Source organism: Gambusia affinis, linkage group LG06 (genome assembly GCF_019740435.1).
Source record: "Gambusia affinis linkage group LG06, SWU_Gaff_1.0, whole genome shotgun sequence".
NCBI lineage: Eukaryota > Metazoa > Chordata > Actinopteri > Cyprinodontiformes > Poeciliidae > Gambusia > Gambusia affinis.
In genome coordinates, this window is record NC_057873.1 from 3,073,140 (window position 1) to 3,096,984 (window position 23,845).

Genomic DNA, 23,845 nt, shown 5'->3' on the forward strand with positions numbered 1-23,845 from the left:
TTCTCTGGCAGTTTTTTTTTCTCTGGTTATGGCATTAGCAATAAAGCTAAAACCTAGTTATTTAATCTGCCAGCTTTTTTTCACAAGGTTGCAGAATTAATTAAAAAAACATAAATAATTATGGCAATAAACCTCCAGCTGTTGGAGTTTTCTGCACACCTGGGTTTCTCCCCGGTGCCGATCTGACAGATGATGGACTCCATCCACATGATCTGATCCCGGACCATGCTGAAGAACCTCAGCTTGTCCGTTTCCGTGGTGATCTGCAGCCGGCACTCTTCGCAGGACGTCAGCAGCTCCTTCCAGCACTGCATCACTTCGTGCTCACGGCAAGCGATGGCTTCGGCCTTCTCGCCTGCGTACACCGTCCTCAGCTGGGCCGCGCTTTCCTGCAGCTGACGCACCTGGGGAAACAACGTAGCGATGAGTAAACGGCCTGCGGTGGAGATCAGAATGACGCAGCGAGCGCAGCAGCTCTGGACGTTATGGGGCTGTGCACAGAGCAGCTGTGCTTTCTCCATGGGTCCTCAGGAAAATTAATCACTTTCTCTGCACTGCAGGTTCTTACACAGAAATTTGGTAGTTTTGTCAGAACAAACTTCACTGTAAAAACACAAAATCTTACCAAGTATTTTCAGTCTCTGGTCTACTTTCTAGTACAAATATCTTATTACACTTGAAATAAGACAAAAGTAAGATTTATTTATTTCACTGATTACATGGGAAAATGTCTTCTTATAAGTGAATAAACCTGCCAGAGGAACTAGAACTCGGTTGCTAGGAGACGAGCTGGGCTTGGACTACAGTTGCTAGGTAACGGCACAGTTACAGTTGATTATAAACTGGAACTTTTTCCATCAATAAGGAATTATTGACTTAAAACAAGCTCATATTTCTTGCTGAAAAGTTAAGTTTTGTCTTATTTCAAGTGTGGTACAATATTTCTACTAGAAACCAGACCAAAAATCCAAAATACTTGGTAATATTTGTGTTGGTGAGGTACCAAAGTAATTTAAGAGATTTAAAATAAGTATTCATTTTAATAATAAATTAGTCTTAAACAAAAGCTACAATCTCTGAATCAAAGATTTTGATAGGAACATTTTTCCATTTTTAGGAACAAAATATATATGCAAAAAGTCTATGGTTACAACAAAAAACACTTTTCAACCACGTTTAAAACATAAAATCTTACCTAGTTTAGTTTCTTTATTCACTTAAATTAAGACAAAACTAACTTAAGTAACTTTGGAGCAAGAAGGAGTTTATTTAAAATAAATTATTCCTTAATATTGATGAAAGAGTTCTAGTGCCACTGGCAGGTTATTTCACCTATAACAAAGGAAAAATGTTAAATAATGTAGAACTTTTTTTTATCTATCTTAAGGAATCTATTGACTTAAAACAAGCTCCTTTTTGCTCCAAAGTTACTTGTAAGTTGGTTTTGTCTTAATTCAAGTGAATAAAGAAACTAAACCAAAAGAACTTTGATGTTTTGCTTTTGCAGTTGAGATAGCAGTATTTATTTTTGTCCAGGTTTGTTTCATTAGTTGTTTTTTTTCCATTATCCTAAAGCATCGTCTGATTTTCATTCGTTAATTTTTGGTAAATTTGAATCTATTATTGCTTCAAGTTATTTCAGTGACCTTTTTTTAACAAACAGGAACCAATAATTTTATCCGTCTATGTAAGTACTGCAGAGGTTCTCCTTGGAATTTGGTAAATTTAGACAAGAGTTTCTCTTTAATTTTTAATAAGTCTGACTTTCCGTTCACTTTCTCTTCACGTTCGTACAGGACTGTAAATGAAGGTTTAAAAAGTCAAACAAGAAACAATGTAAAGCCTCCCACCAGTTTCCAGATGTAGAGCGCATAGATGCCAGGACAGGCAGCGAGTGTCTGCTGTACCTGAGTGACCAGCAGCTGGATGTCCTGTTCGAAGCTCTGCAGGAGCCTCTGCAGCGTGCTGGTGTTGGATGTGCTGCCCTGCCGAGCCCGGACCTCTGGGAGCCGCCGGTGCTTATCCTCAATCTGGGCCAAGATCTGGAAATTAAGAAATACCAAAACAATAAAGACCTAATACACTTTAGAATCAAACAACTAGAGTGCTTTGCAGAAATTTTAAAAAGAAAGATTCTTTATTAAGCCTGTTTTCACATCTAGCCAGTAGAATCAGTTTGATTGAGACCAAAGTTGCAGCTTTTGTTACGTTTCCAGCTGCTGTGGTTCACTTTCACAATACAAACTGACAACAGACCCAAACTAATTGAAAATCGTGTTCCCCTCTTCACCTGTGGTGGCGCTGTCCACAGGACTACTGAAGGAAACTACATGAAAAGAACTGAGAGCAACTTCCTTCTTTACAAAATAGAAACAGAAATGGAGTGGTGGCAACTTTTAGCAGTTGTAGGATTTCTCTTTTGTCTTTGGTAAAAAACCATGAGACATTTTTACCGCTAGCCTAAGCCGTTTATTTTGGTTGTATTTACCCATAATGCCTTGTGCTGTAGACCACTTCCTGCTTTTGGAGCAGTCTCCAATACGCTTGGCGTGCACATATGTTTTCAAACTGCACTAGAGTTCACTTCATCAGAACCGAGACGGATGTTTGTAGGTGGACCAGAGTTCATTTTTATTAATTTGTGTTTGGATTTTGTTTGTAAAATGCTAAATTGTTGAGATAGTTAATTTATATTTTACTATTTTTGATTTAGTCGTCTACTAACACACTGCGTTTCCATTGACCGTAAATCTGCATAAATTGGTATTCCGAAATTAAATTTGGTTAACAGAAACATGGCAATTTTGGGAAAAAAAACAAACAAAAAATCAAATTTTTTGATAAACTTTTAGCCATAGGTGGTTTTTTGGTTGTATCAAAATAGATTTATTTTGCAAAACTGCAATGGAAACTTTTTTGGAATCACAGGAGTCACATTATCAATAGCAGGATGTTACTACTGGTAGAAATGCCAAAGAAGACGACAGGAAGTTGTAGGAAGATGATGGTTTCTTTTAGTATTTTCTGGTTCCACCAGAGAGCTCACAGCACCACAAAGTTCAAAAGATGTTTTTATGCCATTCCAACGTGTTAAACCCATGGCTCTAATATAAAATGGCCGACTACAATTTCCCCAAAACACATCTGCTCCAACACCTCAGGGGGCTCGACGCTCACACATATAAACAAGACGCAAACATCTCCTCTGATTGGCTGATAGATGATGAACGCTCAAGTATGAATATATTTCCTCCAACTGACATGATTTTTAATGAGTTGTCGTGTGACTTTAATTACATTTCTTATTTAATGGAGACACCGCAATTATGGAATTGTGGGGGTTTTTTGACACTAGCAGAAAATCGACAAAGACTTACACAGATTTGAAACGGAAACTCAGCTACTGTCTTTGTTTTACCTCTTTGCAGTCGGAGAAGAACTTGTGCAGCTGGTGAGAAGCAGCGAGCATCTGCGCTCGGGTCTCCATGAGCTCCAGCAGGTCGGCCCAGGCCTCGTTGACCCCGTCCTTCCACTCGGCGATGGTGGCGGCCTCAGAGTGACCATAGTCAATGAGCTCGTCCACCATCTGATTGACGGCCGTCACGCGCTCCTGCCCCACATTTCCTGTCTCCGACGCAAACTCTGTGAACTTTTCCTGGAGGACCTGGAAGCATTTCAAAAATGAAATAAACTATTGTTTTTATTTGTCATATAATAATTAGAGATGCTATTTACTAAGTGTTCACCTACAGCAAATAACTAAAACATCTTATTATTTTTATAGCAAGATATAATTATATAAAGTTGGGACTAAGAGAGAAAGCAAGCAAAGCATGACATATTCACATTATGGGTGGCGAAATGCTGTGTACCTGCAAATGTCAGAAATGGTAGAATAAAACCATTTATAATAAACTAACAAATAAATAAAAGAAAAAATAATAAATAAAACATACAACTGTCAAAATAAATAGTTAAAATAATGCAAACAAGACAACAAATACACTGATACCTTGATAACTAACTTCAAGATAAATAACTATACACACCAGTCACATAAATAAGTAAATACAAGCCAAACAATAACTAAATAAACTTCCAACAAGTAAGAGTCAAATAAATTACTAAAATAATGCAAGCAAAAACCAAACAGAGAAATTAACAAATAAGTAAATAAAAGACTGATAACTAAACAAACATAGAAAACAAAACAGTTAAAAGCTAACTTATAAAACAAAAATACTTATAGAAACAATAACAGAAATAGTCAAATAAATAGAGACAGTTAAACACAGACTAGCCAGCTACTGATATTGATACCAGCAGGGAACTAAATACAAAACACAGCGGCAACAAATAACATATTTTATTTTATAAATCATACAACTATGGCTTATTTTAATAAACTTTATTCTATTTTATCTTTTTTTTTGAGGTTTTAATTCTCAATTTCAAAGAGCTTGTAAAGGTGAAATGTGACAGAGGAAACTGCTGAGTCACTGGTTGCTATGGCGATTCCCTCCCTTTCCGAGGCAATGGACCCTTTTCACAGTTACGTCAGACAACGTCATTTATGACTCGAAGCAGTGTATCTTTACTGACTGAAAAATTCACGGATACTGATTGTCTTAAGGCTATAATTAAAGGAAAGGTTAATAACAACAGCATTTAACGTTATATAACTATTATCAGTCATTGTCGATTTAACCGTTCTCCAATGCTAAATAAAGGAAACAGGAAACGGCCTCCGATCGGAAAGTATGTTATATTTTGTCAAACAATATATTTAAAATAAATAATCAACATGTCAAATTAAATTAGTTTTGCAAACTTTAATCAGTCCTGCATGTCAACTATTTTTTAAAATGTTTTTGGTATCCAAAAATAACAGCAGAAAAAGCCCAGAAGATATACAAATAATAAAAAAAAAAACCAGATTCAAAATGCCCGCCTCAAACCCAGACTTGTGAAAAGCAAACTCACGGAGACGTGCTCAAAGTCCTGGCCCAGTTCAGGCGAGCTGGCCACCACTTCCCTCTGGGCGATCCACTGCTCCAGCTCGTCCACCTCCCTGTTGAGCTGGTACAGCCAGTACTGCTGCTCCAGGCGGCTCTTCCTCTCCTCCACCAGGTCCTTCAGAGACACGTACAGACGGTCGATCTGCGACTGGCGCTTGCTGATCCGTTCGCTGTGGGCGGAAGCACAAAGACAGGAAACTTTAAATCTCTTAATGTCCAGTGGAATAAACTTTTATCAAACCATGTGTTTCATGTTACTTAGGAAATAGGGACGATAAGACGTTTTACTCAAGAGAAGATTTCAATTCAAACATAAATTAAGATAAATAAACAAGAAGCTTTTCAAATAATGAGCGATTTACATCCTGTTCTGAAAAAAATTCAAAGTTTACAGATCAATAATAACATGAAGTTCCCTTCCTGCTGAAGTCAGACAATGTTTTTTCAAAAGTCTTATTATGACAAAAAAATAACTCAGAAAGCATATTTTTAGAAATGCAACTTCTTTAATTAATATCATGTTTATATCAATGTAATATGTACATTTTATATTTATTTTATAAATATTCATTACATATACTATATACATTTATTTATTTTTTATATATTTATTTTTAAAATATTGGTTTGCTTATAGCTGTCAAAGTAACAGGGAAATGTTATAAAAATAATAATAATTAAACTCACAAATAAATTAAATGATTAAAAATTAAACGAGGCAAAAATATAAATGTTTCAACTGGACAGTTTTGGCCCATGCGGCTAAACGTTTGGACGTTTCGCTGCTCTGACTGGTTGTGATGGGAGATAATCTGTCAGATTACGCGTTATGGAGCTCACCAGTCTGGGTGTCCCATCTCCAGCAGCTGGCGACATTGCTGCGACAGCAGGCCGATGGTCTCAGCATAATCCTCGATGGTTTGTTCCAGCAGCAAATGTTTCTTCAGCAGCTGCAGCGTGCTCGGCTCGTCCTGAAGTGTAAACGCGGAGTTATTCATAGACGCTGCGTTTCCATAGCAAATGGTTGCAAAACTTTGTCTATATTCTGCTGATCTTGAAAAAACACAATTTCGCAACGGCAGCGTTTCCATTAAACAGGAAATGCAATTAAAAATCACAGGACGTTAAATTTGTTCACATAATAATTTATTAAAAAACCTGGTAACTCCTACCACTTCCTGTCATCTTCTTCATCAGTAGTAACATCTGTTTATTGATCACGTGACTCTTGTGATGTGATAAAACAGTTTTTTCAATAAAAAAAAACAGTTTTTTTATTGATAAAAACCAATTTTATCAATTGGTTTTTATTTAAACCAATAAAAATTGGTTTATTTTGTGAAATAAACCAATTGCAAATGGTCAAAACTACCTCATCCTGGGGCCAAAACCTTTTAACAAGTAAACGATTTCTTTCTAAATTTGTGCGCTTCCATTAAGCAAATTTATTTTTTAAATTGTGCTGTTTTACAAAATTTACAAGTGTGCACAAAACTTAATTAATATTCCTATAATGTCGCTAATGTTTCCAAGAAATGAAGTTAAAATCGAACGTCATTAAAGAAACGTGCAGCGCCATCAACCTCCAACCATTTCCGTTTCCTTGTCCTCTTTGTTGTTTCCGCCAGTAGTAACATTCTGTTGGTGATCATGTGACGCGAAAAAAGTGTTTCCATTAAAATACAGTAATTTCGATATAGCCAAAAAAAACAACTCTTCCTATTTTTATTAAACACTTTAGTTTCTTTAGTTTTGTTTTTTTAATTGCCGTATTTCCATTAAGGACATTTATTTCCCAAATTCCAAATTGTGCAATTTTAAGGTCAATGGAAACGCAGCAAGAGGCAACATTGGTAGTTGATCATGTGACTCATTTGATGCAAAAAGAAAATGTTTCCATTGAAGTTTTTCAAACTAATTCAATTTTGATACGGCCAACCCCCCTGCTTCATCCTATCTGCAAAACTTATCAAAAAACTTAATTTTATTTCCAAACTAGCATTATTCCATTATGTGAATTTATTTTTGAAATGTCAAATTACACAATCATACGTTCAATGGAAATGCAGCTTCTGACTCTCAAACATTCGTATTCCAGTAAAGCATCAACCGAAGCACCTTTCCCTTCTCCTCGTTCATCATGTGCAGCTCCTGCTCGCTCAGCCAGGCCTCGACCTCGGCCGTGTCGAAGTAGTACTGCTGGGCTTGGTACATGGCGTCCAGAACCAGCTGCCTGCGCTCCGTCTCGGCCCACAGCAGGGCCCACAGCTGGGCCAGCTGGTCGTGGCCCGCCCTGACGCAGTCGGCCTCTGGGCTCCTGATGGTGGCGATGATCCCTGCCCTCTCCAGGACGTCTTCTATCCTATTCCTGTGGCCCTCCAGCTCCCTCTGGAGCGTCTGCAGCAACACAGTAAACTGTTCGCTTAACAATTTACACATCTGTTTGAAAACAGAATCTTTATTTGCGTGATAAAAATGTTACAGCAAAAGGAATCGCATTTCCAAAGACCCACTTTGTGATGCGTTGACAACAAGAAATTCATAAAATTAGACCCAGAAATTAGGCAAACTACTGCACTTCTGATACGTGGCGGATGGAGGCTCAGAGGTTTTAGCTGAACATTTTCTGTTCAGGTTTTATTGAACAAGCAACGGCAACAGCTGTTCGTATCTTAGCAACCAAAAAAAACAACAGAAGGCAAGACAGCAACAAAACCAGATCATGTTAAGCATTCTTCAAAATAAAAGACTTCCTCTATCCAAATAAATTATTGTTTTGAAATATGTTTCAGCTTTTTGTAATTATGTAATCATGTCCATGACTAACATATAATGTACAATAAATTGTCCCAGAATTTATTGTGATAAATGATAATATTGTTGTATTGAGATAATTTTCAATTAATTAATAAAATTAATTAATTTTCATAAAATTAATTAATAAAATTAATTAATTTTATGAAAATTATGAACATTTTATGAAAATTTTACAAAAAGCTGAAACATATTTCAAAACAATAATTTATTTGGAGAGAGGAAGTCTTTTATTTTGAAGAATGCTTAACGTGATCTGGTTTGTCTTTTGTTGCTGTCTTGCCTTCTGTTGTTTTTTAATTATAATTAATTGATGGTAATGGTATAATAATGGAAGAATAAAGATCAATAAATGTAAAATTCTAATGAGCATCTAATGATTTTCACCTGGTTCTTCTTCATGAGCTGCTGGACGGCTTGCAGCGATGAGCCGTGCTCCTGGCTCATGGCCAGAGGGAGGCGCTCCTGGACCCACAACTACAGAAACAAACAGGACACACTAAAGACAAAGGAAAACTTTTATGCAAAATTTACATTTTTATACTTCTATTTGGGTCTCAGTTGCTTCTAAAAACAATGTTTTAAAAACAAACATCCAGGCATTTTTTGGAATAAATTTGATTTTTTGGTGTCTGTAAAATGAGCCGTTTGAAAAAAACCTCCAGAGTGTAAATTTACAAATCAGCAGGCGCAGTGTCATGACCTAGTAACCCCAGTGGAACTCCAACCGTTACCTAGCAACCCCAGGGGAACTCCAACCGTTACCTAGCAACTCAATCAGAGTCTGTTCCAGAAGCACGATCGGTACCATCAGGTAATTAATAGAAATACTTCCAGAGACGGAATTTGTATTTCTTTTTGTATGTCTTTGTAATTGTTAAAATATTATATCATTTAAGTAGAATAATAATAAATAAAGATCAAAACCATCATGCAAAAGAAAAAAAAATTAAGTATGCAATAATTATCAAATGTGAGGAAAAATAGAGTAATAAATTAGAGTTTCCCATGAACTTGTACAGTACGGTACCACATTTAGTTAATCTCATAAAAGATGTGATTCTAATAAAATACTAAAAGTCTTTTTAAAGGACACAAGTCCACAAGACAGAACATTAATGGTAGCTACTAGCTAGCAGTCCGGGGAGTCAAATACAGTGTACAGTCACTGCTGTACAGAACCACAAACTTGTTGGTTGTGCGGGAGGCTCTACTTCTGCTTTTCAAAGACCTATGGTTATATAATAGTGCATCTGTCAATAGCAAGTTGGGGGGCATGCTGTGGTGACGTAGGGGATAGCGCAACCCACATTTGGAGGTTTTGAGTCCTCGACGCGGCCGTCGCGGGTTCGATTCCTGGACCCAGCCGACATTTGCCGCATGTCTTTCTCCCTCTCCTTCCCCCTTTCCTGTCAGCCTACTGTCATATAAGGGACACTAGAGCCCACATAAATAAATAAATAAATAAATAAATAAATAGTAAGTTGGGGAGGTGTGACCAGCAGCAGCTCATTTGGATTTAAAGTGACAGAAGCCCTAAAACAGCTCATTCTGAAAGAAGCTCAAAAAAGTCAGAACTAAGCAGGATAAAATCTCATTGTAAGAATAATTCTGTACAAAAAAATCAACATACTTTGTATAGGCCATAGACCAATTCTAACCTGTTCAAAGAAGCATAAGCATAGGGAAAACTCAAATTACAAAGAGAAGGTCATGATAAAGTCTGACGTTTATAATAAAGTGACATTATCTCAATCTAATCACACAGTGAAGCAGGAGCAGTCCTAACTTTGTTCCCTTGTCCTTAAAGATCTGTGTCTCCTACTCACAATCTCGTCCTCCAGGTCTCGCCCAACTTGATGGACCTCCTTAGACGCCAGAAGAAGGCGCCGCCTTTCCTTCAACGGCTCGATGAGTCGGGCCATCCTGGTCTCCACGGCGGCCTGCCGCTCCACCACCGTGCCCTGGATCTGCGTCTGCTGCGGGATGGAGGCCGTCTGGACCTGGAGCTGCCCCACCTCATTATACCACTCCTCCATCTGGGTCTCCATGGTCTGACAGAGAGGAAGAAGGAGAGGAAGATGTACCGGTAGGATGGTTGTTATTTTAACAGAAATTTACCATTTTTGTTCCACTTTTCCCTAAAAATGCAAAACAAATGTGACCAAAAATCAGCAAAACGATAAATGGCAGATGGACGTGAGGTGTGATGAAGGTTACTGTACCACTTAGCAGGATGGATTCTGGGTAATGGAGTTAGATTTGGAGTTAAGATGGCGGTGTAAAGCAGTGCAAGTGGCAGGCGTGCCAAAGGAAGCTGTAAGCAGCAGAGGAGACGCCAGGTGAAAAGATAAAGAAAAGAAAGAGGAAGTTCTGCCTAAAAGCCTCCAGATAACCAATGTGGGAGAAATCTGCACGGACCAACAGAACTTTAAAAATATATAAAAAGTTTAGGAATGACAAGTCAATAAAAAGGGTTAGTGTGGATAGCAAGACAAAAACAGATCTACTAATTTCACTGTCATTATTTAATTTCTACGTACATTAGTGTTGGGCAAGTTACTTTTAAAAAGTAATTATATATAGTTACTATAATACTATGTTGTAAGAGACGTGTCATTGACACAAAGTGGTTCAATTTATCAATTTAGCATTAGCTTCCACCAAATACTGTGTTACAGCACTCTAGCATTAGCAATAGCTAAATACTGTGTTATTGCGGTTTAGCATTAGCTATAGCTAAATACTGTGTTATAGCGGTTTAGCATTAGCTATAGCTAAATACTGTGTTATAGCGGTTTAGCATTAGCTATAGCTAAATACTGTGTTATAGTGGTTTAGCATTAGCTATAGCTAAATACTGTGTTATAGCGGTTTAGCATTAGCTATAGCTAAATACTGTGTTATAGCGGTTTAGCATTAGTAATAGCTAAATACCGTGTTCTAGCGGTTTAGCATTAGTAATAGCTAAATACTATTAGTAATAGCAGAATTAATGTTTATGAGACCTTTAGGGTTAGTGCAGCTAACTTTATGTTGAGAATGTGTATAATGTCTAATGCTAGTGTTTAATGAATTAGAATTAAATGATTGATGAATTAAAGCTTCTTTAATACATTAGAAAAATATCTGACACACAAACCCCTTTAACTGCTAATGGAAACCAGTTAATTTTAGGTTTCAAGGTCAGCAGGAAGCCATAAATTTCCACGTACCTGTAGTTTCTTGAGCTGCTTGTTGACGGTGGTGAGGTCCTGACCCTGGTCCACGTAGGCCAGCTGCCCCTCCAGCTGCCCCAGCCGTTGGTCCAGGCTTTCGTAGCTCTGAACCAGCAGGTCCGCCTTGTTGGCCTCAAACAGCTGGCGAGCTTTGGCCTGAGTGGTGCTCTCCAGGTCCAGCCAGCACTCCCGGATCTCCTCCAGCTTCTTCCGGACCACCGGGCTCAGCTCCGGCTTTTCCTTTATCAGCTGCTGCCCTTCCTGGTTGGACGAGAGACGAAAAGAGGTGTTAAAGAAATAAAGATAGAAAAATGTTATTCCTAACTCATTCTGGGGTTGAAAATGTTTTTTTGAATTTCATCACATTTCCTTTGTGGTTTTTTATCATCATGGTGTGCAGATGACATCGTCACCCCCATCTTTTTCAGATTTCTGCTCCTTTTGAACCTCACCTCACCATCATTCCTTACATTCACCTGCTCCACCAGGTGAATGTAACACATTTACTTTACATTCAATCCAGTCTGCACTAAAATCCGTCTCCTGTTTAATTCAGACCGATCCAGCAGAGCCAATGTGTTTTATACAAGCTTCAGAGGAAAAAAGGCGTAAAAAAATAAAGAAAATATCTCCAGTTTCTTACATAATTAATAGTACAGCTAGTAAATGTATGTAGAATTATTAAAAATAAAGTAAAAAAAGTAAAATATATCACACTCATAGGAAAGTGAACATCAATAAGAAGAAAGAAGCAAAAAAAACCTAAATGAAAAAGAATCAGACAGACTGTTTTCACAGCTCACAGTCAGGTAGACTCCGTTCGATTTAGGACCAAAATTTCAACATTCGTTACATTTTCAGCTGCTCTGGTTCACTTTCACACTTCACTGAGTCAAATAATCCAAACCCTATGAGCAACCTGTTCCCTTCCTCGCCTGTGGGGGCGCTACACCGAGAACCACAGAGGGAAATGACACAAAAACCTTCGAAAAAGACACTGAGAGCAACTTCCTTCTTCACAAAATGCAAACAAAGATGGAGTAATGTCAGATTTTAGCGGTTGGAGGATTTCTTTCAGTCTTTAGCTAAAGACTTTTAGCAATTTCTACTGTTTGCTTTAGTTTTATTTACCCAGAATGCCCTGCGCTGTAATCCTTTTCCTGCTTTTGGACTGAACTTCTCTGCTTGGCGTTCACATATATATTCAAACCGCACCAGAGTTCCCATCAACCCAAACTGGTGTTTGAAGGTGGACCAGAGTTACCTTACCAAGTAATTTTGGTCCAATATCTTTGTACACTTAAAATAAGACAAAACTGACCTATAAGTAACTTTTAATAAAGATATGAGTTTACTTTGAGTCAATAATTCTTAAGTATTGATTAAATATTACAAGTTCTATTGGCAGATTATTTCACTTATAAGAACACATTTTTCAAGTGAAATAATCTACCAGTGGAATTAGTAACTTTTCATTAATATTAGGACATTATTGACTTAAAACAAGCTACTAAATATTCCTGAAAAGTTACTTATAAGTCAGTTTTGTCTTTAACTAGACCAGAAGTACTTTGGTAAGATTTTGTGTTTTTGCAGTGAGGTAAAATCTCACGTACATGCCTGGAAAACAAACGATACCTCCCCTTTAAATCAGGTTAAAATGATCATTTCTGATCTTTTTCAGTGGCAAAGAGAGAGGTTTTAAACATTTGGAGCTTCGCAGGGGGGTAGATTTAGACCAGCGCAGTGACTCATCATCCACAGCGGACAACACCCAGCCTGAATCACTTACATCCACACAGCACTGCTCCGACTGCAGGGAAATTATGGTTTTAGGAGCCAATTCAGCCGTAATATTAGTGCGTAATCTTTGCACATTAACAAACACATCAACAGAGAGAGCATCAAAGTTAATGTATTTAACTGTAAACCTTCATTTACACACTCTACATCCCTGCATGTCCCAGTGTGAGTGTGTTAGGTCAGCTTTCATTGTGCTGTTGTGCTTTTTACGGGCATCGGCTGCAGTGAGTGGGAGCGTGGCGTGGGCTGGAGCAGCTTCACCCTCCGCTCCGAGCTGCTGCTGCTGCTGCTGCTGCTGCTGCTGCTGCTGCAGCTGCCATGTTCAGGCTGGGAGCCTCTGCTGCACTAATCATCTGCACAAATCCCACTGCCAAGAGGAAAACCCTCTTCTATGGAGACGCATGTCTGTTTCCCACTGAGCTGGGAAACTGATTTAGCAACAACAAAACTATTAAAGAAGCAGTATCATGCACAATCAAGCAACTATGTTAACTTCAGCTGTTTCAAAATGCTACATGTTAAATCTAACTTTGCAATTTAATGCCTTGAAATTGGGCCTCTCTCTCTTTAAAGGGGAAGTATTATGTAAAATACAAACAAATTTTTTAGCTTTACGTCATGTTATAAAGTTATTCCCTCGTCAAAAACAAACCTGCAGTGTTGCTTGGATTCCTTCATGCACGTTTGAGAAATCCTTTAATCTCCATGGCAACCATTAAGCTCTAAAACGTCCGGTTGGACGTAGTCCCGCCTTCAAGGAACAGCTCCTCCCCAACTCGGCTCCTTCAGACTAGCTAGCAGCAACTGGCAAACACCTGGTGGAACTGCTGAGCTCAATATAAGAGCTGCTTCTCAGTGAAACGCTGGTAAAAATGCTGTTAAAGGATTAATAGAGAAGCCATGATGGCATAACTTCCTGTAGGTGGAGCTTTAGAGAGCAGGAGCTTCTTACAGATACAGACGTCAGACGCCGTCAAGGCATTAAATCAGAAAGTAAAATTTCTTTAAGTCATATTTGATATATGTAGCATTTTTATAACAACTAAATTCAACAGTTAGTTGATTATGCTATAAAATGACATTTTGTGCCTAGAAAGAAGATAATACCGATAATAAATTCTTTCGGAAACTCCGCCTTGAGGAATTCATCACAACATGGCTCCTCTGTTAAAGGAGCCATGTTTTTACCAGCGTAGCTCTGAGAAGTAGCTGCTATAATGAGCTGAGCAGTACCACCAGGTGTTTGCTAATTGCTGTGGGCTAGTCTGGAGGAGCCGCTAAATACCGTGTTTGTGTAGCTGCGGCTTTAGCATAACTAATGTTTGTGATTAGAGCTTTAGCGTCTTTTCAGTTAGCGTTTCCCACCACTGTGTATTGTCCTTTCCAGAACTTAAGCAAGCTAACTACTGTCTGTAGTCTCTGAGTTGGAGCTCTGCAGTGAGCTGCAGTTTTTCCAGAGCAGTTTTCCACATGTACGTCAGCGACGGTTTATTCTCTAAGGATTTTGCTGATGGTGTAACCAACACCTGAACACTCCAGACAAAAAAACTCAGAAAATGTGGTCACATCGAGGACGATGATCAGTTAATTAAATGCATTTTGTAAGCAATTTTCTCTTAATTGCTGCACAGGCAGCAAGGATGTACTTACCTTCTCTAAAAATAGTCTGAAACCTATTTTGTTAATGACTGTGTGCAGCCTCTCCAAACAAACAAATACAACAGAAAGTGAATAAGAATGTCAGAAAGTGAGTGAAAATAGATGAAGTAAGAAGCAGCTGATTTTGTCCTTCTTAAAGTTAATGAGGTCAGCTAATTATTAAACAGAGTGAGAATCAAAATCCCAAAGGGTTTAGGCTTAAAAGTGCAGCACACTCTCTTTGCATCTCTCTCCCCTGAAGCAACGCAAGATTTAAACTTTACATTTTCAGGCAAAACAAATCAACTCCCTTTATAAACCAAATACAATCCTAGGCAGTGAGAGAAACATTTTGTAATTTCTATCTTAGCCAAAACATAAACTTAAAGTCGTTTCTTTATTTTGCAACTACGGAAACAAACGCTATAAAATCAGCTTCTGTCTGAAGTTGGTATTTTGCATTAAGACAGGTTCACAAAAATGTTGGGATTTGAAAGCTGCCCATCCAGACTGGCGTCTTGTTGAGGAAGTCCAGTCACTCTGCAGCAACAGAACATCATTTATTGATTAAACACCGCATTAAGCATTCAGAACAATGCAAACGTCAGCTTTATAGATCCAGATCTCTGTAGTACAGTAACACCTACTACTGGAGGCGCTTTGCTTCCTTTACTCCCTCTTCACCGTCTCTTGTCCTTTTATTCAGTTTTCTCTCAAGGAAAGACTGGATTTACGTCACATGACAGCAGCTAATAAATAAAACAACATCTTTGCAGCGTTTGAATAGGGCTGCAGTGAACAATTATTCTAATGATTAATCGATTAATCGGATTAAGAATATGGCACATTTTGCAAACTTTTCACCATCTTTAGTTTTCTCTCAAGGAAAGGCTGGATTCATTTCGCATGAAAACAATTAATACATAAAACAACACTTTTGCTGAAAAGCAACAATTATTCTAACGATTAATCGACTAATCTGAAACAACTTGGCACATATTGCAGCTTTTTCATTTAAGCCTTTATATGCAATATTAAAATTCCCTAAAATATGCGAATAAACAAATAATCTAATTCCTTTTTTAAAATGAGAATATAAACATTTGTGCGTCTGCAGCTAAATAAATACTTGTACATGTAAAAAGCTTTCTGCTGGACTTAACATAAATATACTGTGTGTTTCAGCAACTGATCTTTTTGAGTCTCTGTACAGCAGTTAACAATTACTTGATTATTTCAATAATTATGAAAAAATATGTATGTAAAAGTCTGAAGCCCTTGGCTGCATTGTCAGTGCTGACGAATGGTTTAGAATAATGTCAAATAATGTGAAATATATTAAAGAATCTAAAGGAAAATGTATGTACTATAAAATGGTACGTAGATTTTATTTCACCCATCCAGGGTTCATAAAATGGGTCACCTCAACAATAACCTCTGCTGGAAATGCAAAACGGAATCAGGAAACTTTAGACGTGATCTGAGATTGTAAATGCATTTCTCCATTCTGGAAAACACATTGGAAAGTGGATAGGTGTGGAGGCAACCATGTTACCCAGACTGTGCTTTTTGGGGATCAAACGGTGATGCCTAATATATCAAAAAGCACCGTGGTGCAGGCGGGGAATAATCCTCAGACTACGGAAATCTACAACTGTTAGGAATGTTAAAAGCTGGTTGGAATTAATGTTTTCATATGAACAAATGTTGGTCAAACTATAAAATGACAGAAAGCTTCAGGAAATCCTGGAGCTGTTTCCTCTGCTGCAATACTGGACAAATAAACTCCTCTAATGAACTGCTGTTTTGGAAAATACTGACAAGTGACTACTTCTGTGTACTGAGGTTGTTTCTGCTACCACCGAGGATGTTTGTATTCGCTGATCTTCTGTGAAACCTTTGATTTGATATGCGCTGACCTGGTTGTTTTGTTTTATTTTGGTTTGGCTTGTTTTGAGAGGGTGTGAGAGACGTTGGAAGGGTTTATGTACGTATGTGTTCTGAAACAACAATAAAATCTTTAATAATTAATCGATTAATAATCGATTAATCATGATTAATCCGATTAATCGTTTCAGCGTTACTTTTAAACAATGAAAAACAGTGAAAGATGTGGCATTTCAAGCCCAAATTTGCAGACCACTCTACAATAATATGAACAACCAACGATTGTTAGGCTTCTGAAGTGACAAATATCTAAAAATAAGCCGAAAAAAATCCCACATTAAAACATTTCCCAGAGACGCACCTCCAGTCCAGCTGATGGATACTCCCAGATTTTTAAGTTTTACATCCCGAACTCCAGTTTCTGACTGGCGCTTGGCTGTGCAGAGCTGATTTAATCTCCAATATACCACATCTATCGATATAATTCAGAGATAAATATAAACATTAATGGCTGTTACTGCCCAGTAAAGGAATTTCTCAAAGGGTGTTTTCTGTTTTTCGACTGAAGGTTTCTCCAGAGTAAATCCAAGCAGTTGGAAAACCTTCGACAAAAGCAGATCTCAACTAGATTCTGGTTCACAGTCTAGAACGGAAACTGAAAGGAAACCACGAGTTAGAGGGAACAGGAAGCGGGAACAAGACGGGATGTAGGAATGACCTTCATGCATGGCAGAAAGGGGAAGGAAGGAGGCGAGAGATCTGATTGGCCAGCTGCTGCCTGGCAACCATCAAAAGCCCATAAAACAGGAGACATGTTGCCCCAGGCACTAGCAGCCGACACGTCAAGGAAAGGTGAACGATGCGCATCGAATCACGTCTCCTCTGCTCACTGAACCAGAACCTCCATCAGCCATTGTGTTATTTGGTATTAAAAGTTTTAACTTCCTGAATGAAAATCAACTGATAGTCCAGTACAATCGGACCAAAATCGCAACATCTGTTTCATTTCCAGCTGCTGTGGCTCTCTTTCTCTCTGAGTCAAAGCAACAAAACCCTTTGAGCAACCTGTTCCCCTCCTCGCCTGTGGGGGGCGCTGCACCAAGATCCACTGAAGGAAACAACACAAAAAGACACTGAGCGCAGCTTCCTTCTTCACCAAATAGAAACAAAACTGGAGTAGGATCAGATTTCAGTGGTTGTAGAATTTCTCTTTAATCTTTGGCTAAAGATCACAAGCCATTTCACCCGCTAACGCTAGATTAGCGAGTTTGTTTTGGTTGTAGTGGCTTACGACTGCAAAATAGTCCGCTTCCTGTGAAGATGCTAACTGAAGCTGGTAAGAAAAGAAAACAAGCTGGACCCAAAATAAAAACATACAGCAACAGGAAGAATAAACATTCATACTATAAAATATTCAGCATAAAAGCCAATTGACATCAAATAACAATAAGGCTGGAAATTTTAGAAAATATAATGAGTAATTGTCATTTCTCAATATATATTTTGAGAACATATATTTGGAATGGTTCCATACTGGAGCTAACAAACGTGCTCCCAGATAATTTAGTTTCCAAGACATCTAAAAAAAAAAGAGAGAGAATTTTATCAAATTAGTTAAAACCTCTGAGGTTTTATTTCTACATTTAAATTTTGGCAGTGTCATTCTTCCATAGAATAATGGGTTTCTCTATAAATCCGTGATACACCTAACCAGCAGATTTTAAGAGATAAAAAAGGGATTTTAAGCATGAACTTTGCGTCTGATCTGTTTCTTTGTTCAGGCTCCAGTCTGAATCGGACACGGATGTAATCGGGTCAGTTGAAGCGAAGACTTCGTAACGTCGCGTTCACACCTTTGACTCGCTGCTGTGACATTGACCCAGACGTGTAAAACCATCACCCCTCAGTGCAGCTGGAGATTTGTGCCACATTTCTTTGATTTGTACACTTTTAAACGAATCATTTGTGTGTGTGTGGGCGTGTGTGTGTGTATGGGTGTGTGTGTTATGTGTGTGTGTGTTATGTGTAAGCTCCAAGCCAAGGTGACATTTGCTTGCAGAGCTGCTCCTTTTTCATGCCATCCATGCTATCATTTCCCCAGATTAATTACCTCACATCAAACTCCCAGGAGGTTGTTTTTTTTATGTTGAGTGTCCCAGAAAAATAATCACAGGGTCAGAGGAAGCAGAGTGTTCTGCAGCACCCCCTGGTGTTTGGGAGAGGAAAGGCATGTTCTATTTATATCATCAAACACTGGATAGTAAAAATATACGTAGATTTTGAGAGTGTTTGTTTCTACAAAATTTATAAACATTACTGAACATTACAGATTGTCTTTCTCTTTTAAAATATTTTCTAATTTTCTTCTTGCTTTTTACTCAGCTTTAATGTCTTAATTGTTGTTTGTTTTATTTGTAGACCAACTGTGTTGCTCAGGCCTGCATGATAAATTAAAACAAGCTCAATAATTTCCATTTGCATTACTTATTGTTTCTCTATTTCTACCAAAAACTGCCTGCTAAAAGTCTTCAGTCTGGTGTTTTTTATCTCAACTAGATTCTTTTTTTAAGTATAACTTTGTTTACAGAGACTTCATAAATTTTATTTGTTGTTTCTGTTTTGTTTATTGAGGCCAGTCACTGTGATAAATGTTGACTAGATTTTAAAGTTTATTGATCTTTGAGAATGTGTTCTTGCATTATTATTATGCTGTTACCAATATGTTACTGGAAAATTGTCTCAAAACAAAGATATTGTCATTCCTTGCAATAACTTCTGGGACAATCTATCATCGAGCAAAATTTGTTACTGTGACAGACCTAGTTAATATTACTGCTTTCATGGCACTGTAAATATGCAGGAATTAGCATATTAGCTAAATTTGATCCTTTATCCTGAGATAAACAAGATTTTTCTTCCATTAAAAGAAATAAAAAAAATATCAACAAAAGAAGACATTTATACAGTAAACGGGCAGAGTCAGAATAAAAACAGCATACATTATAGAGATCTTATGAAGATCGAAGTGAAAAATCTCCGCTGTGAAAAATTTCTGTGGGATCAAGAATCTCTGAAAACGGCTCCAACCTGCTGTAGCTGAGCAGAGGGAGAATGCACTCAGCAGTGGAGTGACCCAAAAATGTTTGCTCCAGGCAGGAAAGCTACATTTTCTGATGGCGCCACTCACCTTTTCGATTTTATCCAGCCATTCCTTGTTCTGGGCCAGCTCGGCCATGAAAGCCTGGTGCTTCTGCCACTTCTTGTGCAGCTTCTGGGTCTCGTCTCGGCTGCTGTCCCTCGCCATCAGCATCTTTTCGTACACCCAGTCCCCCAGCTGGAGAGAGAAGACGACAGAGGAGGAGGAGGAGAGGAACCATGAGTTAGCTGCACTTCTGCTGCAAATGTGCCCATAACTTTGTCCATTTTCTACTAATGTCAAAAAACAAACAAAACAAAAAAACACACAGCTTCGCAGTTGCATCGTTTCCACTAAATAAGAAATACAATTAAAATCACGTCTGAATATGTTCATTTATGCGGTAAGTCATTAAAAAACTTTCAGCGTCTCCAACTATGGTTCCGGTTGTCGACTCTGTGGGCAGAGGCGTCCTCTTGCAATCGTAAGGTTGTAGGTTCGATTCCAGCTTCCTCCTGCCACATGTCGATATGCCTCTGGGCAAATTGCCTACCGATCTCTGTATAAATGTTTGTTAGTGTGAACAGATGAATGTGACTCTGGAGAAGTGCTCTATAAGTTCAGTCCATTTACCATTTTGTCTTCACCGCTTTGCCCCAGTGGCAACAACCGACTGACGATCATGTGACTATTTATCAGTTATTATTAATATTAACATATAAAACCAACATCCTGCGATGGACTGGCGACCTGCCCAGGGTGACTCTGCCTCTCGCCCAAAACGTTGAATTACATCCCTGTTAGTGATGCCATAAGGCTAGTGCTAGCATGATGAGAGACGAGCATGTCGACACTACCAGTAGGATCACCAGCATGTTGAGTAACACTGACATTTAGCATGCAAAGTTCAGCTTACGACACTGCGAGGCAAGTAAGGATACAGAAAGGAGACTTTTTGGTATCCTAGTAGCATTAAGGTAACCTTTAGCTGCTATTGCTACCTTCAGTGTATGGGTTGTTATTAGCATGATAACCTACTAACATGTTGATGTTATTAGAATGTGTGCTATCACACAATTAAAATGACTTAAATACAAAAATGTTGTCAATAAAAACAATAAATAAAAAGTAAAACACAATTATTGTAATTATTTGGTCAATGAAAACGCAGCTATTGACGCTCAGATAAATTTCTGGAAGATCAAAACACTCTTATCAAAAGATGCAGAGCAGAACTATTGATTATTAAACATATTTAGTGCAGAAGAGATTCACGTCAGCATAAATAAAATGTTTTTTTGCATTTTTACCTCATATTTTTACGGCTTTTCTAGTTAAAATACAAGGTCACGGTTAATGACGCACGGCGCATGTAGCCTGACACACGTGTAACAACAAACATGGCTGCAGGAATTCACATGTGCAGCATAACAGCTTCCAGTATCTCCCCCCACCCACCATCACCTACGCAGACTCGAACACCGAGCACACCCCCGCTCCCACTCAGGCTGCGATCTGCACATTTAATGTAAAAACCCATCAGATACTCTCAGCATCTCCATGTTCTGCTCTCACTCAGCCGAGAGGAAGAAATCTGGTTTACCAGCGGCGGTTAACGGCAGCAGCCCGCTGGGTAGGGGCAGCTGCAGGCTGCAGCCTCCGATGTCCGCATCCTCGCTCCTCCGCCGACATGCAAAGATGCTCCTCTATTCAGAAAACACGGAAGCGGAGATGGAAAAAAAAAAAGCTGGGAGGAAAATGAAACCAGCAGTGGAGAGACTTCCTCTGGTGCCAAAGACTCGCTCAGAAAGGAGAGGATGCGGGAATGGGGGTGGATCAGTGACGGAGGAGTGAGAGGAGAGAGACACACTCCTCCCAAAAAAGAAAAAACAACAATAAAATGGCACAGAGCCGAGCCCCTCCCCTGCATTGCTCCGTCTGTGACTGAGCCGGATGCTCGGTGGGATGGAGGCGGGGAGGACCGAGCAGTCCGGGACGGCAGGTACCGATCATCTGTTTTTTACAGGTTTGTTCAAACTGTCACCATGTCATGACGGTGGCTGCGTTTCTATCAACCACAAAATAGATTCGCTTCATAGAGACAAGCAATTTTTTTTAAAAGTCACGTTTATTTATATATATATAAATATATATATATAAAGTTAGGATGAGGTGGTTTTTCAGCCATTTCGAAACACTTTTTCGCCTCATATTTCGCTGGATGTTACTACAGGCGAAAACCATGAAGAAGACAACAGGAAGTGGTAGTAAGATAATGATTTTTATTTTTATTATTATTTTATTTTTTCCTCCACCAGAGCTCTCACAGCATCACAGTTCATAAAAAGTTCATCGCTGTCATTATTTTAATGACTTATTGAGTGAACAAGCTTAATCACGTGTGATTTTTATTAAATATTTTATTTAATGGAAATACCACAATTATGAAATTGTAATTTTTCGACATTAGCAGAAAGTAGACAAAGATTTGTAATTAAAATGCAACTACTGATAACCTGTGTGTGAAAAGATCAACCTCCTTCCCCTCCTGCATGAGCTACAATTGAAGCAATGCAACGCTCCTGACCAAAAACAGCCAATCAGAGCCAGGAGGCGTGTCTTAGCGCTGTCAATCAACCTCATGTACACTAATAAATGTTCTAACACAAAATACAAAAACATTATGCATTTAAAGGTGAGCTCTTATGGTTCCTTGAACAGGTTAGGATAGGTCCCTCAAATCAGTTCAAAATCTATACTCATGAAAATAGTTGAAAACAGATATGCAATTATACACATGTGTATTTCTGAAAAGCAGAGGTGGAGCCTCCTTTAACCAGCATGGTAAGCCAAGAACGGAACACTTGTCTTTTCCAGCAGCCATTGTACACCGCATACAGCGGTAAAAGCAGCTGAGCAAACGTGCTGGAGTTCAGCTGGGGTTGCTAGGTAACGTGCTGGAGTTCAGCTGGGGTTGCTAGGTAACGTTGCTGTGCTTGCTCATTTGTATCGTTACATTCTGGAGGTTTTTGAAATGGCTCATTTTCCAGACACCAAACAGCGGCTGGGTGGCTTTTGGATTGGCACTTGGATTGTTTTTAGAAGCTGTTGAGACGCAAATGGAAGCAGAAAAATGTGGCAAAAATGAATTTTGCATCATAGATCCCCTTTAAAATAAAAACACCTTGATTTGTAAATATGTTTTACCAAAGCTCCTCAAATTACATCGTTTTATCTTCACTCTGTTCAGATTTACTATGAATCCTATATTATTGCATTTTAGGTAACAAAATCTGTATATTCTTATTTATAAAAGGAATTTAATCTTGTTTATCTAGTTCTGCATTTTTTTTAAAAAAAGGCTAAAGAGGTGCCAAGTTTTAAATCCAATTATTCAATTAATGGTCAGAGTAATCGTTAGCAGCAGCTCTGTTAATGTTTGTTCTCCTCCGTCTCTGCAGCTGTACTCTCAGTTTCCAGCTTGATGCTGCTGCAGGGGTGAAGCAGCAAGAAAGGAAAGCAGAGGGAGGAGGGGAGGACGGATTAGCAGATTGGCTGTTTTTATGAATCGGGGTTGGTTTTCACACGTCGTCGCCTCTTCTTGGAGTTATCACACTTTGTGTTGGCGCCGCGCAGACGTGTCGGGGAACAGGCAGCAGTAAACATGATAGGCTCACACCTCCAGAGGCCGGCAGGAGCAAACGCACAGAGGAATTTAAAAGTTGCAAAAGTGATGTGACTGCAGGGGTCATGGGGGGTCGCGGTCTGATTGGAGGACGGCGCAGATTTGATCATCCTGTCTGTTTTCAAGGTTCAGCTCTAATAACACATAATAATCCCAACTTTTATTAAATTTCTATCTCTTAAATCCCATCTTTTTCTCACGTTTCAAATGTTTAAAATCATGAAACTAATTTTAATAGACAAATATAACCCAATGAAATACAGAAAGCAGTTTTCAAATAATGATTTCATTTAAATCAACTGGACCCTTTATGAAAAGTTCAAATCAGAAAAAAGAGTTAGCTAAATATTTAGCTCCAAATTTAATATTTAGCTTGCTAAATAACTTAATTTAAAGCAAATTATTTAGCAGCTAAGATAATATTAGCTTGCCAACTAAATAATTGACTTCATTAACCTCTAGATGTCATGAAGTGTGGTGGTGGCGGTGGTGAGGTAAACGCAGCAGACCCAGATGAGGTGAGATGAGGAGTTTAATGATGATAAATATTAAATTTGGAGTTAAATATTTGGCTCCAAATTAAATTAATAGTTTTCAAGCTAAATAGTATTTTACAAGCTAAATATTTAGCTTTTTAAATATTTAC

The 23,845-nt window shown here is 38.4% G+C and overlaps 1 protein-coding gene across 8 annotated transcripts in view; it reads right to left on the reverse strand.

Annotated features, from left to right (window-relative positions):
• The window catches only part of LOC122832862 (spectrin beta chain, non-erythrocytic 4-like), a 78,807-nt gene that overhangs the window by 14,873 nt on the left and 40,089 nt on the right, over positions 1 to 23,845 (reverse strand). For 7 of the 8 annotated variants that reach the window (XR_006370883.1, XR_006370882.1, XM_044120039.1 and 4 more), the window contains 10 exons: positions 19,566 to 19,712; positions 11,048 to 11,311; positions 9,662 to 9,886; positions 8,220 to 8,309; positions 7,137 to 7,415; positions 5,859 to 5,989; positions 4,984 to 5,188; positions 3,419 to 3,664; positions 1,908 to 2,042; positions 160 to 404 (listed from right to left, as the gene is read on the reverse strand). Coding sequence is in view for 6 of the 8 variants with exons in the window: in XM_044120039.1 (XP_043975974.1) it covers positions 160 to 404; positions 1,908 to 2,042; positions 3,419 to 3,664; positions 4,984 to 5,188; positions 5,859 to 5,989; positions 7,137 to 7,415; positions 8,220 to 8,309; positions 9,662 to 9,886; positions 11,048 to 11,311; positions 19,566 to 19,712 (1,967 nt within the window). In the remaining 2 variants the exon portion in view is untranslated. Of the gene's footprint in view, positions 1 to 159; positions 405 to 1,907; positions 2,043 to 3,418; positions 3,665 to 4,983; positions 5,189 to 5,858; positions 5,990 to 7,136; positions 7,416 to 8,219; positions 8,310 to 9,661; positions 9,887 to 11,047; positions 11,312 to 19,565; positions 19,713 to 21,117; positions 21,295 to 23,845 lie in introns of those variants that run through there. The other variant, XM_044120044.1, reaches the window with a different exon arrangement.